At 59.5% G+C, this 14,911-nt stretch overlaps 2 protein-coding genes across 2 annotated transcripts; both read left to right on the top strand.

Annotated features, from left to right (window-relative positions):
• Nucleotides 1–55: 55 nt before the first annotated feature.
• On the top strand, nucleotides 56–3,460 carry NPRL2 (NPR2 like, GATOR1 complex subunit). Its single transcript, XM_053989457.1, has 11 exons — nucleotides 56–204; nucleotides 372–463; nucleotides 896–1,064; nucleotides 1,300–1,408; nucleotides 1,692–1,828; nucleotides 2,105–2,202; nucleotides 2,288–2,324; nucleotides 2,463–2,556; nucleotides 2,631–2,748; nucleotides 2,947–3,089; nucleotides 3,371–3,460. Exons 1-11 carry the CDS (start codon nucleotides 133–135, stop codon nucleotides 3,436–3,438), a joined length of 1,137 nt encoding a protein of 378 aa, XP_053845432.1. The 5' UTR covers nucleotides 56–132; the 3' UTR covers nucleotides 3,439–3,460.
• ZMYND10 (zinc finger MYND-type containing 10) lies at nucleotides 3,392–13,855 on the top strand. Its single transcript, XM_053989456.1, has 12 exons — nucleotides 3,392–3,762; nucleotides 4,300–4,408; nucleotides 4,943–5,059; nucleotides 6,137–6,190; nucleotides 6,285–6,437; nucleotides 8,424–8,512; nucleotides 8,800–8,900; nucleotides 10,166–10,338; nucleotides 10,630–10,755; nucleotides 12,504–12,625; nucleotides 12,823–12,948; nucleotides 13,576–13,855. The coding sequence occupies exons 1-12, from the start codon at nucleotides 3,392–3,394 to the stop codon at nucleotides 13,658–13,660; spliced, it is 1,626 nt and encodes a 541-aa protein (XP_053845431.1). The 3' UTR covers nucleotides 13,661–13,855.
• Nucleotides 13,856–14,911: the final 1,056 nt, after the last annotated feature.

Raw genomic sequence — 14,911 nt, 5'->3', positions numbered from 1 at the left:
CCGCTGAGTGGCGGGAAGTGCTGTCGCTCAAAGTGAGGGCCCGCCCCGCCGCGCGGCCGTGTGATTCCCCGGGAGCGGCGCTACGGTGGCCGGCGGGGCTGCGGCCGGTGTTCGGCCGCCCCGCGTCCCGCCATGGGTGGCCGCATCGAGTGCGTGTTCTTCAGCGAGTTCCACCCCACGCTGGGGCCCAAAATCACCTACCAGGTGCGGGGCGAGCGGCCCGGGGCCCGCAGCGCCTGCCCGCGGCGGGGGGGCTGGGACTGGGCTGTGGCGGCGCCTATGGAGGGGAAGGGGGCGCAGGGACTGGGGCGGTGGGTGCTCCCCGGAGCGGGACGGGCTCGGCTGGAACGGAGCCTCCTGTGCCGCCGCAGGTCCCCGAGGACTTCATCTCCCGGGAGCTGTTTGACACCATCCAGGTGTACGTCATCACGAAGCCCGAGCTGCAGAACAAGCTGATCACCGTGTGAGTGCGGGCAGAGCCCCGTCCCTGCGCCGCGGTCCCGGCGGGCTGGGAGCGGAGCACAGCTCGGTGCTGTGACGGTGCCAGCGCGCTGGGCTCCCGGGCCCGTGGCCAGCAGGGTCACTGCGGTGCCCGCCGGTACCCGTGCAGAGGGTGGGTGGTCACATTTAGGGGTGGCTGGTGCTGCATCCGCCAGCCTTAAATCCAGGAAAGTCAGAGCAGCCGGGAGAGCTGTGCTGGTTTCGAAAGGACACTGCTTCCTTTTCTGAGGGCTGACTCTTTCCTCCCCCCTCCCCCTTCAGACTGTGATTTGCGTGAAGGGCTTAGGCATCGTTTTTCCTGCAATATAAAGAAGCCCCTACCTGCAGAGCCGACTGGGAGCCATCCTCGAGGCTCCCTGAGGGCGTAGGTGCAGGTCACGGGTGTCTCCCACAGGACGGCCATGGAGAAGAAGCTGATCGGCTGCCCCGTGTGCATCGAGCACAAGAAGTACAGCCGGAACGCTCTGCTCTTCAACCTGGGCTTTGTGTGCGACGCCAGAGCCAAGGCCTGCGCGCTGGAGCCCATCGTGAAGAAGCTGGCTGGCTACCTCACCACCCTCGAGGTGAGGCCTGGGCACGGCCTCCCGATCCACCCCACAGAGCGTGGGCACCTCAGCAGCGTCCTGGAGCGTGTCGGGGGCCACTGGGCATTGCTGGGACAGGGGCTGGTTTTACAGTGAGGAGGGGATTGTGCTGGTTTCCTACAGATCACTTCAGTTTTAAAGGAGAACAGGATCTGGGCTCCTGTAGCCAGTAATCCTGTGGGGAGCAGCTGACTTGACTTTCTGCTCTCTTCAGCTGGAAAGTGGATTCATCTCCAACGAGGAGAGTAAACAGAAGCTGGTTCCCATCATGACCATCCTGCTGGAGGAGCTGAATGCCAAAGGGAAGTGCACCCTGCCCATAGGTACGGCGATGACAGGGCCACGCTGGGAGACAGCTGGGCCATTCCCTGCCCAGGTCAGCTCTGCCTGTGCTGCTCCCAGCAGCTCCCTGCCTGTCTGTGCTTGAAGCTGGAGGAGCCTGAGCCAGCCTTGCCCCGCCTGGCTCCAAGGGACGGGTGGGATGGGGTTGTGGGCTGCAAACACCTTGTTCTGTGTGACATTGTGGTGTCCTGGTGTTGATGGTTGCAAGCTCCTGAGGGATCACTGTTTTGCACGGAGATTGAGCCTTCCCCTTTTCCCGGGCAGATGAGTCGAACACCATCCACCTGAAGGTGATTGAGCAGCGCCCAGACCCCCCCATCGTGCAGGAGTACGATGTCCCTGTCTTCACCCAGGACAAGGATGACTTCTTCAACTCCCAGTGGGATCTCACCACGCAGCAGGTCCGTGTGCTTGACACTTTGAAGGGGATCTGTTTCCAGACCATCGGGAGAGTTGGGCTGTCCTGGAGATCCCCACGTTTATGAGCAGGGTTTGGTGCTGCCCTTGGCTTTGTGCTTGGGCCTGTGAGCAAACAGTTCACCAGCACGAGGTTACAGTGCACCTGGGGACGGAGCCTGCCCATCCCAGGTGCTCCCAGATGCAGGGGAGCTGCTTGGGCTGCAGGGTGATGCCTCACTGCCCTCTGCCCTTTTAACTCCTGCCTCCTCCCCTCCCAGATCCTGCCCTACATCGATGGCTTTCGGCACGTCCAGAAGATTTCGGCGGAAGCCGACGTGGAGCTGAACTTGGTGCGCATCGCTGTGCAGAACCTGCTGTGAGTGCCTGGAGGGGCTGCACAGCCCCAGGAGGGGGTGGGTGCTGCCAGAGAGCACCTCTCACCTTTTCCTGTCTGTCTGCAGGTACTACGGGGTTGTCACACTTGTCTCCATACTCCAGGTGGGTCGGGCCACGGCGCGTGGGGCTGTGAGCAGGATTTGGGCAGTGGCTGGGGAGGGTGAGCAGCGGGGTTGGAGTGGGCCAGGCATGTCTCTCAGAGCTGCAGCTGAGCAGAGCTGGTTTTCCATCACCCTCTAGTACTCCAATGTCTACTGCACCACACCGAAGGTCCAGGACCTGGTGGATGACAAGTGCCTCCAGGAAGAGTGTCTGTCCTATGTCACCAAACAAGGTACAGTGACTCTGCCTGGAGATGCTGGCCCAGGCAGGGGGACAGGGCAGCTGAATGGTGACTTGTCCTTGCAGGGCACAAGCGAGCCAGCCTCAGGGATGTCTTCCAGCTGTACTGCGGACTGAGCCCTGGCACCACCGTGCGAGACCTCATCTCCCGCTACACCCTGCAGCTCCAGAGGGTGGATGAGAGGTCAGAGCCCTCCTGATCGGTCCCTGAGGGCAGTGGTGACACTGGGGATGGCAGAGAGAGTGAGCAGGAAGTACTCAACCCTGTGTAGTAGGAGATGTGAGGCAGTGGTGGGGCATATGGAGCAGAAGGGAATGTGGGGAGCTGGGGCATTTGGCACCTCGGCATTGTGGTCCCAGTCTCTTTCCTCCTCACCCCCAGGAGGCTTATCCAGTTTGGTTTGATGAAGGGCCTTATCCGGCGGCTCCAGAAATACCCTGTCAAGGTGGCCCGGGACGAGCGGAGCCACCCAGCCCGGCTGTACACGGGCTGCCACAGCTACGACGAGATCTGCTGCAAGACCGGTACGGATCCCCAGCACCCACGGGATCCCCTGCTCCGCGTGGGCCCCAGGGCTGGTGGGAGACACGGGAATGTCTGCCTGCCCACAGCTGTGCACTGGTCCTGGGTTCTTGCCCCTTTGGGAGCCTTCAGACTGCAGGACTGTGGGTCAGGCTCTTCCCCAAGCCAGGCTGCCATGCCCATGTTGCCAGGGGCAGGGCTTGGGGACTCCACCCAGCCCTCTGACGCCGCTGCCGGGCACCCCGCCGACACCCTACTAACACCCCACTGTCTTACTCCCCAGGCATGAGTTACAAGGAGCTGGATGAGCGCCTGGAGAACGACCCCAACATCATCGTGTGCTGGAAGTGACGCAGCGATAGCCCTCGCTAGCGCTGTGTCCCCCCACGCGTCCCCTCTGTGTCCCGCCTTGTCCCCGCCACGTGTCCCCGGAGCGCCCCGCTGGCTGCGGCCACTCCTCCGCGCCGCCAGGGGGCACCAGAGGCCGCCCCGCGCCGCTGCTGCAGCCGGCCCGCGGCGAGTCCTCCGCGCCGCCAGGGGGCGGGAGCGGTGGCGCCGTTGCCACAGCGACGCGGACGCCATGGCCGCCGTGCCCGGCCCGCTGCCGCCCGCCGAGGCCGAGGCGCTGGTGCGAGCCCTGCAGGGCTCCGAGCTGCGGGACGTCGGCGGGCAGGGGTGCGGGGACACGGCAGTGGGGTGTCCCCGGGGTGTGGGGCGAAAACATGAAAGAGGGACTTTAAATTTGGGGGAGGGGGTCACCTTTGGGGCTGTGGGAGGACAGGAGGGGGCCCAGTTTTGGGGCCTTCCCAGGGGTCACAGTGGGGGTAAGCAGGATTTCCCAGAAGGTTTTGGGTAGAGAGGAGGAGTCCTGGTTTTGAGATAACCCCAGAGGGTCAGGATGGGGTGGGGTGAGAGAACAGGCTGCAATTCTGGAGCGTTCCTGGAAGGACTGGGGGAGATGGGAGAGCCCAGGGTGAGGAAGGGTCCCGGATGTGAGTGTCTGTGAGGGTAGGGGTGATGGAGAGGCTCCCCCTGGTTCCGTGGTGTCCCCTGTGAGGGTGCTGCTGGGGCAGCCCAGTGGAGCTGCAGCGCCAGGCTCGAGCACAGCGTGGGCTTGGGGGTTGCAGGAGCAGGTTTCCCTGCACGAGGCACCCTCGCCAAGCCGGTCACCAGAGCTCTGTGGCACTGATGGCCTGGCTGCCTGCCCCACAGATGGCTTCGGCAGCACGAGTACGTGGAGAAGCTCAACATGCACGGCATCCTGAGCGCTTCAGCGGGCCAGGAGCAGCTCCTCACCGAGCTGCTGGTCACCCATGCCAAGGTGAGCCTCCCTGGGTGCAGGAGTGATCTCCGTGCTGGGCCTTCAGCCTCCAGCTGGGCTTGTCCTGTGGGCAGTGTGCAGTTTTGGAATAAAATGCCGAAGAATCTGTTGTGTCTCTGGAAAAGACGTTTGACTGGTGGTGTGCCAGTTTTGTTTTTTAAAGAAATTAAAGGTCAAGCTGTGGTATTTCTACTTGCTGGTGTCTGGTTTCTCTCTTGGAGGTTGTTTTGGTCTCCTTGATGCACTGGTCCCTCCAGTTGCAGATCTCTGCCCTACGCCTGACAGGTCCCAGTCCCAGGCTGTGAGGTTGCCTGGACCTGCCCAGCTCCTTGGGGTCACCTTCCCCCTCTGCAGCCCCAGGAGCTCTGCCCTGTTGTGAGAAGCTGCTCACTTCTGAGCTGGAAGAATACAGAGTGTGCCCCAAGGCCACCCTCCTCCCTGGGCAACTCCAGTGTGGCTGACCATTAGCAACAAACTGGTTCCCCTGCAGCACTGGTCTGAAAGGCTTCACTTGCCCATCCCTTCCCTGTCTAGATTCCTGTTCTCATTGGGGAGCTGATCACTGTGGAGATCTGGAAGCACAAGATCTTTCCCGTGCTGTGCCGGCTGGAGGACTTCAAGCCAAGAAGCACCTTCCCCATCTACGTGGTGGTGAGTAGAGGGGGTGGTGGGAATGAGCCTGCAAATGGGTCAGGCACAGCTGTGCTTGAAAATAAATGTCACCCTGAAGGTCTCAGAGCTGAGGGTTTGCATCTCACCAGGCTGAGGTGGGCAGTGGGACACAGTGGGAAGTGCCTGCTTTCCCAAAACCCATACAAGCCCATGCCCTTGTCCCCAGGAGGGACAGGGACTCACTCCCAGGGAAGCTTGACTTTGTGGAGAGCTGTCCTCTCTCTAGTACCACACAGGGGCTTGCAAGAGCTGCTGGGTGGAGCAAAAGCCATTCCTGGAGGCTCTGCTCCTGGCTGTGGCTCCCAATGGTGCCCCTGCTCCCAGGCAGTGATACCCCTGGGGTGTTTTCCCCTCTCTGAGCACTGTTTTCCTCTAGCCAGAGGCTCTCCAGTGTAATGTGCCTCTGGGCTAACAAAAATGTAGCTTTTTCTTACTGAGCTCCTGGGACCAGTGGTCCCTTGGGCCATTCTTCGCAAGGGAATGATCTCCACATCTGGGCTTCTTTGCAGAGGGATGCAGCCCTTGACCTAAGGGAAATCTGCCTGAGGCTTGGAAGGTTTAACCCTTTTTCAGTCCAGACAAACACCTTGCAGGAGCAAGGTGGTGTCTTCCCCGAGCAGCCAATTGCCTCAGGGCAGCTATCCCATAGTTCCCAGGCTCGGAGAAGGCTGTCTGCCCCAGTCCCAGGGAGAAGCACAGCCGTGCAGATCACTGTCCCAGCTCAGGCACTGGCTCTGTTCTGGTGCCACAGCCTGCAGCTTGCCCGAGGGCAGTGGTTGTCCTGCCCCTGCAGCACGAGCAGAGCCCTGAAGAGCCCTGCCTGCTGGGAAGTGTGGCTCTCCATTGGCATGTTGGGGTGTCACAGGCGTGTCAGCATAAATGTGAACATGAACTGCATGAACTGGAGTTGTTTTGAAGGTTGCATCACTTGTATTCTTCTCTTTGGCCACAACTACATAAGCAGCTTCTCAGAAAAGCCCTTTTCCCTGTGTCCCAGTGCCCATGTCCCCAGTGCTGCTCCACTGTTACCTCACTCTTGCCATTCTCCTTCCACAGCTGCACCATGAAGCCTCCATCATCAACCTCCTGGAGACAGTGTTCTTTCACAAGGTGAGAGACAGGTTCAGCCTTCCTCAAGTGGAAAGCCCCTGGGGGTGGAAGTCTGTGGGGACTGAGCCTGAGTGAAACCCTTGTTGCTGTGAAGGAGATCTGTGAGTCAGCAGAGGACAGCATTCTGGATTTGATTGATTATTGCCACCGCAAGCTGACCCTGCTGGCAGCTCGGAGCACCAAGGCACAAGCAATGACCTCAGCAGAGCTTCGTGCTGAGCCTCTGGCCAGCCCCTCGTCCATGCAGGTGAGGAGAAAACCCTGTAGTTCCCTGGGGTGTGGTGAGCAATGTGGGCAGCCTGCGGAGGCACAGGGAGGCCTTTTCATGGGTTGCAGCCCTGGCACCTCCTGCCCACCTCAGAGGGTGTCTGGTGCTTCTGTGTGCCTGTGGCTGCATCCGTCCCCCTCCACTCTGCAGCCTGGCTTCTGCCCTGTCTCGTGCTAGTGCCAGCCTGAGGCTTCCTGCAGGACTTGCTCAGAGCTCTGGGGTGGGACATGCTGGAGAGCTGATGGGCAAAATATTCAGTAGAGGGGTTTGGCCATTTGCTGTTGCTCTTGGAAGCTGTGTGGATATCTCTCCCTGAAGTTTGGGAAGCCACCCTGGGTCAGGCTGCCAGTATAGCCAGCCAGGGTTAACTATGAGGGAGTTCTAACAATCAGGAATTGTCCTCATGTGCTTCCCCCAGCCTCCTTTATTCTCTGAGAAACCTCCTCTGAGCTGGTCTGGGCCAGCAGCAATCCCAGAGCTTTCCCAGTCAGGTATTCCCAGGCTGACACACACACACCTTCCCAGAGCAGGAGCTGTCTTTGCCTCTGGTGCTTCTCAGCACCTGGAACTGCCCATCAGGAGGAGTATCTGGAAGAGCAGGGTTAAAGGGAGAGCCTGAGCCTTCCCTTGCCTCCATCCTTTGTCTTGTTGCCCAAGCACATACTTCTCTTTCAGAAAAGGGAAGGAAGTGCAGGGATCTGGAGCACAATAGGGATGTTTTCCAGGAAATGTTTTCCCTGCTGGGGAGGGGAAGGGGGTGTCTCTGTTACTGCTTTGACACGAACATAAAAACCCAGACCTTTTCTAGCCAATGGGTTCTCAAAAGCTCTCATCTTCCAGAGAGCCTGGTTTCCTCTGATTCATTCCAGCCTCTCCTGACCCTGTGTACAATAACCCCTGTGAAAAAGCTGTTCCTGCCATCTCCTGTGTTGTGGGGCCTGTTGTCCTTTGGAACTGTGTATGGTGGTAACCCCTGTTCTGTTGTCCCCTCGAAGCACAGGCAAAAGATAGTCCCTGTCTCAAGGCAGCAGAGATGAGGTCTGGATCCAAGGAGGAGCTGTAGGACAAACTACACTAGGGCAGTTTGGAGAGGGAGGAGGCAGGGAAGAGCCCACAAGACTCTCTTAGTGGGGCACCAGTACAGGGAGCACAGAGCTGCTTACCACAGAAATCTGGACGGCAACTGTTGCAGCGGCTCTTTGGAGAAATACAAGAAGCTGAGGTCAGAGCTCTGCACACCCAGTGTGAGCTGCATCTGGGACTGGAGAGAAGCTCTGCCTGAGCCAGGGAGAAGGACTTGGCACCTCTCAGAATGGCTCTCCCCAGGTCTCGAAAGAGGCTGAGCCAGAGGGTGGTCAGGCTGATGGGGGACGAGTGGGGTGTCCGTGCTGTCTGGGAAGGGAAGGGGCCTGGGTGGCTGGAGAGCATGGCACAGCTGTGGGCTGGGATAACCACAGGCAGATATTCTAGCTGGCTGTTCCCAAGCTAGAGGGAAGAGGCAGATCCAGGAGGGGTGGACACAGGACTGCAGCTGCACCAGGGCCAAGTTTCTCCCTCCTCTTCCTCCTCCTCTGGTTCCTCTGCTGATCACGCAGCTCCCCCCTCCTTCAACCCTCACAGATCTCCACAGGGCCATGGGCCACAAGATGGTCCCAGAAAGGGAGAGAGGCAAAATATGGGACCAGCCTCTTTCAGGGGGTGTTCTTGTGCAGGAGCACTGCAGTCAGTAGCCATCCACAACCTGTTAGGGACAGGGACATGAGGGAAGAGCAACTGCGGGCTGCAAGCACTTCTGTGGCTGCGCTGGCAAACAGACAGTGCTGGCACAGTTGAGACAAGAAACTGTTTTTCAGGGCTCTGTTTTCCTACCCAGACTGCGGTTACCACTGCAGTCAACAGCCTGCCTCTCTGTAGCTCCTGGGAAATGGGGCCTGAAATCCCAAGGCTGATGATGTCCCTCCGCAGGAGCTGCAGAAGCAGGCAGAGGTGATGGAGTTTGAGATTTCCCTGAAGGCCCTGTCTGTGCTGCGGTTCATCACTGACCAGGTGGACAGGTAAGTGCCCAGGAGCAGCAGAGGATGTGCCCAGCTCTCCGGATGGGATTCCTGTGGGGTCACAGTGGGTGCCTGGACCCCTTTCAGCAGCTGGCTGTGTCCACAGTGACAGTGGCTGTGCTCTGGGAAGCAAATGCAGCAGCAGTCCACCCTGCTCCATGGTACTCCTGGGAATTCAGATCATTGTTTCTTTCCTGCCTCTCCCAGTTGCCTCAGGGAGCATTTGTAGATACAAATTCTGGCATTAATCTGTGGGTGTCGTTTCTCCATTTCTGTCATATCTCCAGTCTGCCCCTGAGTGCCCTGACACGGATGCTGAATACCCACAACCTGCCCTGCCTCCTTGTCGAGCTGGTGGAGCATTGCCCCTGGAGCTGCTGGGAAGCAGGTATGGATCATGCCCCGTGGTCTCTGGGACACCGTGTTGCCGTGCTGGGATGTACATCCACTGAGGGATCTGCTGTAGGAGCCCTTGCAGAGCTGTTCCCCCTCTGCCCTCCCCTCCAGCTCCTCGGTGCTCCCTGCCTGAAGCTGTTCAGCTCAAGAGCAGCTGCAGCACAGCTGGGCTGGGGACCCAGCAGTGCTCCCAAAAGCTGATCCTCACACAGGGCTGGGTCTCTTCTGAGTGATCACAGCCAGCACTGGAGTGTAGCACCTCGGCCAGCCCCACGTGCTCCTCTGAGGAGTCTTTTGGATGCAGAAAGACCAGAGTGCCTGTCCCAGCCTCTCTGCACCTTTTGGGGCAGGACTCGCTGGAGCCAGGCGTGGTCCCTTCCAGGCTGCAAATGTTGCCCTGATTCTGCTGCTGGTCCCTGAGCTTCACTCTTGCCAAGGGCCCCTGATCAGGCTGTGCCCATTGACCATCGTCCCCCACAGCCCCCCAGCCTCCCACTGCCTTCCCTGTGGTGGGGCTCAGCCTGGAGCGTGGGAAGCCGAGCTGCCCCAGCCCTGCGCGGGGGTCACAGCGGGGGCAGGGCAGGAAGAGCTCAGGGAAGCACGTGGCTGTGCCTGCCGAGAGCAGCCCAGCTGGATGCGGGAGCTTTCCTCCTTCCTCCTGCCACGAAACACATCCCTTCTCCCTGCCTGTGTGCTCGGGGTGTGAGAGGGAGCTTTGATCCAGGGCCCTGAGGGAGGGACTAGAAAGAGAGGAGCACAAAGGCATTTCCAGGCTGTGCAGATGCAGGGTCACATCCTGCTCCATCCCCTAGAGCCACGCAGTAGCTGTTGGAGCTTGTTTTGTCGTATCTGTTATAGTCATGCTGCTTCTGGCTCTGCCTGGCAGAGGAAGCTCGAGAAGAGTGGCCATGCTGGTACCCCAAAATGGGTCTCTCCACCCACTCTGTTGTTGCAGCATGAGCTGCCCCTGCTGCCCACCAGTGCTCTACACTCCTGGCCAAGTACAGAGGGAGATGTCTTGGGGATCTTTTGTTCCTGCCACAGCAATATTGGTTTAATACGTGTCTTTTCTGCTTTTCATGTTCTCTAATATTTCACCTCAGTACCAAGTAGGCTGCTATGTGGAGCAAAGGGTAGGGAAACTGAGGCAGGCAGAAGCAGAGGGTGAAGCGAGGCACTGAGCACAGGCCAGCATCCCCCTTCTGAGCTGTCTTCCTCCAGGCAGCACTGTGTCTCCCTGGTTCTTCTATCCTTCAGGCAAGCTCAAGAAGTTTGAGAATGGCACATGGCACGTGGTGCCCCCTGAGGACCAGGTGAAGATGACCAAACTCGATGGGCAGGTGTGGCTTGCCCTCCTCAACCTCCTGCTCAGTCCCGAGTGCCAGCGCAAATACCGCTTCGATGGCTTCAACAAGAGCCAGCTCCTCAAGGTAGGACCCTGCAGCACGAAGGCCCTGGGCCCTTGCCAGCACTGGGCACCTCCAGATATCTGTCCCCATCCTCTCTGTGGGCTCCAAGGAGCCAGTGGTGGGAGAACAGCAGGTCTGTCACTGTAGCAGCAGCAGCAAAGCTTGTGTTTGTGAGTGCACCTCATGAGGCCCCCATTGGTCTCTCTGCCACTGCCCCTCAAATCCCTGCTCTTGCCCTGCTGCATCCCCAGCTCCAACTCCCTTGTCCTGACCCATCTCTGTTCACTTTTGTCCCCCCCTCCATGGCCACAGCTTCGTGCATTCCTGACAGACATCCTCATTGACCAGCTGCCCAACCTGGTGGAGATGCAGAGATTTCTGAGCTACCTCGCAGTGACAGAGCCTGCTCCCCCCAAAAAGGATCTCATCCTGGAGCAGGTATCCTGTGGCTTTTCCTTCACCACTACAGCTGCTCTGGCTTAAGCCTGATGGCTCCCTACCCTTTTTTTCTTCCACCAAGCTCAGCTCTGGAGTGATGATGCCCTGGAAAAACAGCCAAGTACCCATTTCAGTTACACCCTTATTGCCAGCAAAGCTGCCTGTAGCTGACATGAGAGCCTTGTCCTGCCCTGCAGTGGCCAAGCAATCACATAAAAGCATAAATGCTGGGTTATAAACAACTCTCCAGGTCACACTGAGCCCCTGGGATGGCAGCTGCATGGGGCAGACATAGGCACTGGCTTGTTTTGACAATTAACTCTTCATTTGACATTTATCAGTGTTTTCCTGTTGAATTCTGGACTCCCCAGGGAAGTCCCCTTTTACAGCCCTGGTCTGAGGCTGCTTGGCACACTGTGTACAGAGGGACATCATGATCTGGTGATAGAGTCTGGAGTTAAACTGGTCCCAGCTGGTGTCTGGGCCTTTGAGAGTTAGGCCATGAAGGTCTTTAAACAGCCAAGAGATTCTTGGGGATTTTAATCCATGCAGTGGTAATCTCTGGAGAAAAGTGTTTTTATGTGTTTCTGCTGCCTTCTTGTGAGCCGAGGGGAGAAACTGAGTGTGGGGGCAGATCTGCAAAGAGGCTGCTGAGAAGAACTGGGAGCACAGAGGCTCTTCCCCACTGCCAGAGGCTCCCATGCCACTTCCTGGAGGAGATGGGTCTGTTGGGCAGTGGCCGTCTGGGCTGTCCCCAGTGGGAGCACGCTGTCCCCATTGCAGCTGGCTGTATGGCCTGGGAGGAGGGTGATGTGCCTTGTCAGAGGTGGCTGTGGCTGAGTTGGAGGCATGGCCCAGGCTGGGAGCTGGAGCTGGGGAAGCTGCATAATGGCAAGCTGAGCTGTTGGGGCTGGGGATGGCATCAGAGCGAGGTGGACATGGATTCACGCCCCGTGCCTTGACTGCCAGCGTGTTGGTGGCGCAGTGACGAGCAGCTGCCATGCTGGGGACCTCCTCCAGCCCTCAGCCAGGCTGCTGCCCTTCTCCATAGCTCTGCTTTTGTGCCGGTGCTGCTCCTGCCCCTGCCAGGGGCTGGGGCTGAGCCCGGGGGCAGGCACGGGGAGGCAGCGGGAAGCACAGACATGGGCTCCCTGCTCTGCCTAGAGAGTGGTGAACTCACTCCTTGTTGCTGAGCCAAGCTAAGGAACGGCCTTTTTCCATTTGGCTGCTCCCAGAGCAGCCTCCTCCCCTTCCTCGGCTATTTTTACTCTGCTGGAGAAGGCAGTGCTGTTTGAAGCTGCATGATCCCCTGAGCCTGAACTCGGCGCACTGCTCTTGGCTGGGATGTTTCCTTCTGGCCGGCCAGCCCTTCCCCGGGTGTTCATCTTCAGGGAAGTGACGAGCGGAAAAATCTGCTCAGACAAACGGCTCTGGAGCACGGGGTTCATGCCGCTGCCACACGCAGGGTGCTGAGGTCCCTGGGCTTTCTTCTCAGCAGCCCAGGCCTCAAGGCTGAACACTCATTCCCAACTGGACCCCAAAGGAGTCCTTGTTTCACCTCAATGCCCACTGGAGGGTGGATCCATCCCCTCCACGTACCCAAAAGCACACCCTCACCACCTCTGCCTCTGTTTGCCCTCCTGGAGGGCCATGCTTCTTGTGGCCAGGGCTGGCTGCCTTCTCCCCAAATTACAGCACCCTTTTCAGGCTGTTAGCACCTCTTCCTCCTGCACTGCATCTCCTGCCAGGTTCCTGTCATCTGGGACCATATCCTCAAGAAAAACTCGGGGAAGTGGGAGGCCATTGCCAAGCACCAGGTGAAGCACGCCTTCAGCCCCACTGAGGAGGAGCTGAAGCTGCAGGCACGCAGGTGAGGCTGGAGCAGGTTTGCAGAGTGCCCAGTGGGGCCAGTATCCCCATGAGCAGAGCTGGAGCTCAGCACTGGGAGGACACAGGAGTCTGTGGCACTGGCTGGAGATGTCCCCTCAGTGGCAGGGTGCAACAGGGGCAGCTCACTCTCGGTCAGCCATTCCCTGTAAGCAGTCTCACCGCTCTCTGCCTGCACAGGTGGGCACAGACCTACAGCCTGGACATGATGGAGGCTCTGGCCCCTGACAAGCCCCGCTGCAGGGTGTGTGGTGTAGAAGCAGCCAAGCGCTGCTCTCGCTGCCGGAACGAGTGGTACTGCACACGGTAAGGGAGCCCTGCACCCCCTGCAGCCCCCCCGGGCCCCCCTGCAGCTCCTCAGTGCTCCCCAGAGCGCCACAGGTCTCACTGGAGAATGCTGTGGGAGGGCCAAGGAAAGCCAGGGGTCCCACCACTGCTCAGCACCACTAGCTCTCTGCTGGCCGTGTACCTCTCTGAGTTTTGTGGGGAGGCTGAGGTGCTGGGCTGCTGGTGGAGGAGGTGCTCGTGAAGGTTGTGTTGCAGCTGCGAGGTGCTGAGCTGGCTCTGCCCACAGCGACAGCAGTGACACGCTGGGTTTTCCGTGGTGACACTGTCTTCCTCCCCACCTTGGTGGGGCACGAGTAGGAAAGCACCCATGACCCTGTGGGTGCAGGTGACAGGCTGGGATGTGGCAGCTGGGACGGTGGCAGTAAATTAAATCTCTGGTCCTGAACCATCTGCCAAGGTCTGGCGTTAAACCTTCTTAACCCCTAGGACTGGGGCTGCATCCACCCCCCTCTTGGTCTAATGCTGGGCTGTATCAGCTCTCTCCCAGCTCCCAGAGGGGTGCGGTGCTGGAGTTTGTCCTTGCTGCTTTGCCCCCATGGATGGATGTGACTCCAGTGCCCCTGACAGCAGCTTCCCCCTCTGCAGGGCATGCCAGGTGCAGCACTGGCAGAAGCACAAGCCTGCCTGCAACCTGATGGCCGCGGTGCCAAGGAGTGTGGATGATCTGTAAGAAAAGTGGTGTCTGGCAACTGGCCCATGGCTCAGAGAGGCAGAGGTTCCCCCGGTGTGCAGCTCAGAGCTGGAAAGAAGCTGGCAAAGGCCCCTTCTGCCTGCTCCCAGCTGCAGGCACCACTAGCCAGGGTCAGCCTCTCCTCTCCCACCACCTCACCATGCTGCCTTCTCCAATAAACCTCCTTGTGCACCCCACAGTTGCTTGGCTTCTGCTTTTTCTCTCCTAGCTGAAGGTAACAAACTGCTTCATCCCCTCCCTTCCACAAAGCAAGAGGCGTGTGTCCATTTTCTCTGCAACAACAGAAATGCCAGAGAACCTGAAAAATCCTGTGAGGTTGTGGTTACCTTACTGCAGCTGGGGAGGGAAGAGAGTGAGAAGACCTCTGTGCTGCCTCACCATTGTTAGAGCAGTGTGGGGAGCAGAGGATGTGGTTTGCACAAGCATCTTGCTGTGAGAAAGAGTTTCTTGGGTATTTGTCATCTCCCACCTTGCAGGGACAATTCACCCCATTTCCTCTCTCTTGATGTGATGTTAGCACCAAGGGCTTGCCCCCCTGCCCACCAGCATTACCAGTAAACAGGCTTTACTGGTGGGGATGCCTTGGGGTGCATCCCCACCTTTCACTGGTTAGCAGCTGCTGCCAAAGGGCTGGAGCCTTGCTCTGAGCACAGCTGGGAAAGGTTGGCCATGTCCTTTTTCTGATGGGGCGCTGGAGAATCCCTGACACATAAAAATAAGCTTTGCAGCAAGGCTGCTGCTGCAGGAGCCACGGCAGCAGGCAGGAAACCATCTCGGTCCAGCTGCAGCCCCGGCCGAGCAGCCCGCGCTCGGAGCTCAATAAACTCCTCACCCCAAAGCCACGCTGCACGTCCGGGGCTGCAGCCAGCGGGAGCGCTCTCCGTAGCTCTCCGTCTGCTTCTCACCCGCCGCCAGGGGTGCCTCCAGCCCCTTCCCCACTGGGAAACTGAGGCAGGGAGCACAGTTTGTCCTTCTTCTGCGAGAAGAGGCAGAGAGAGCGGAGCGGCTGCAGCGGGCCCCCCTTCCTCCGCGGCGGCTCCGGGAACCTCATCCCCGCCTCCAGCCCGCCCCGCCGGGACTGGAGTTGGCGATCGGGAGCCCGGGGCATTGCGCCGTGCCCCCCATCTCTCCTGCCTCAGTTTCCCCGCGGTGCCCGATCGGGGCGGCCCCTCCCGGTCCCCGCCCCGGCCCCGGCCCCGGCCCGGTGCCGGCCCCCGCCCCGCCGCCGAG

Source organism: Vidua macroura, chromosome 13, assembly GCF_024509145.1.
Source record: "Vidua macroura isolate BioBank_ID:100142 chromosome 13, ASM2450914v1, whole genome shotgun sequence".
NCBI lineage: Eukaryota > Metazoa > Chordata > Aves > Passeriformes > Viduidae > Vidua > Vidua macroura.
Note: the sequence above shows the minus strand (reverse complement) of the source record. Positions and strands in the feature narration are given on the sequence as shown.

Bases quoted from the DNA above. Each gene is read 5' to 3' on its own strand.
- ZMYND10 (XM_053989456.1), top strand. From the start codon at position 3,392: ATGAGCGCCTGGAGAACGACCCCAACATCATCGTGTGCTGGAAGTGAC. The intron at 5,060-6,136 runs GTGAGTAGAGGG...CTCCTTCCACAG, and splicing joins CCTTCCCCATCTACGTGGTG to CTGCACCATGAAGCCTCCAT. The intron at 12,949-13,575 runs GTAAGGGAGCCC...CCCCCTCTGCAG, and splicing joins AACGAGTGGTACTGCACACG to GGCATGCCAGGTGCAGCACT.
- NPRL2 (XM_053989457.1), top strand. From the start codon at position 133: ATGGGTGGCCGCATCGAGTGCGTGTTCTTCAGCGAGTTCCACCCCACG. The intron at 464-895 runs GTGAGTGCGGGC...TGTCTCCCACAG, and splicing joins CAGAACAAGCTGATCACCGT to GACGGCCATGGAGAAGAAGC. The intron at 2,749-2,946 runs GTCAGAGCCCTC...CCTCACCCCCAG, and splicing joins CTCCAGAGGGTGGATGAGAG to GAGGCTTATCCAGTTTGGTT.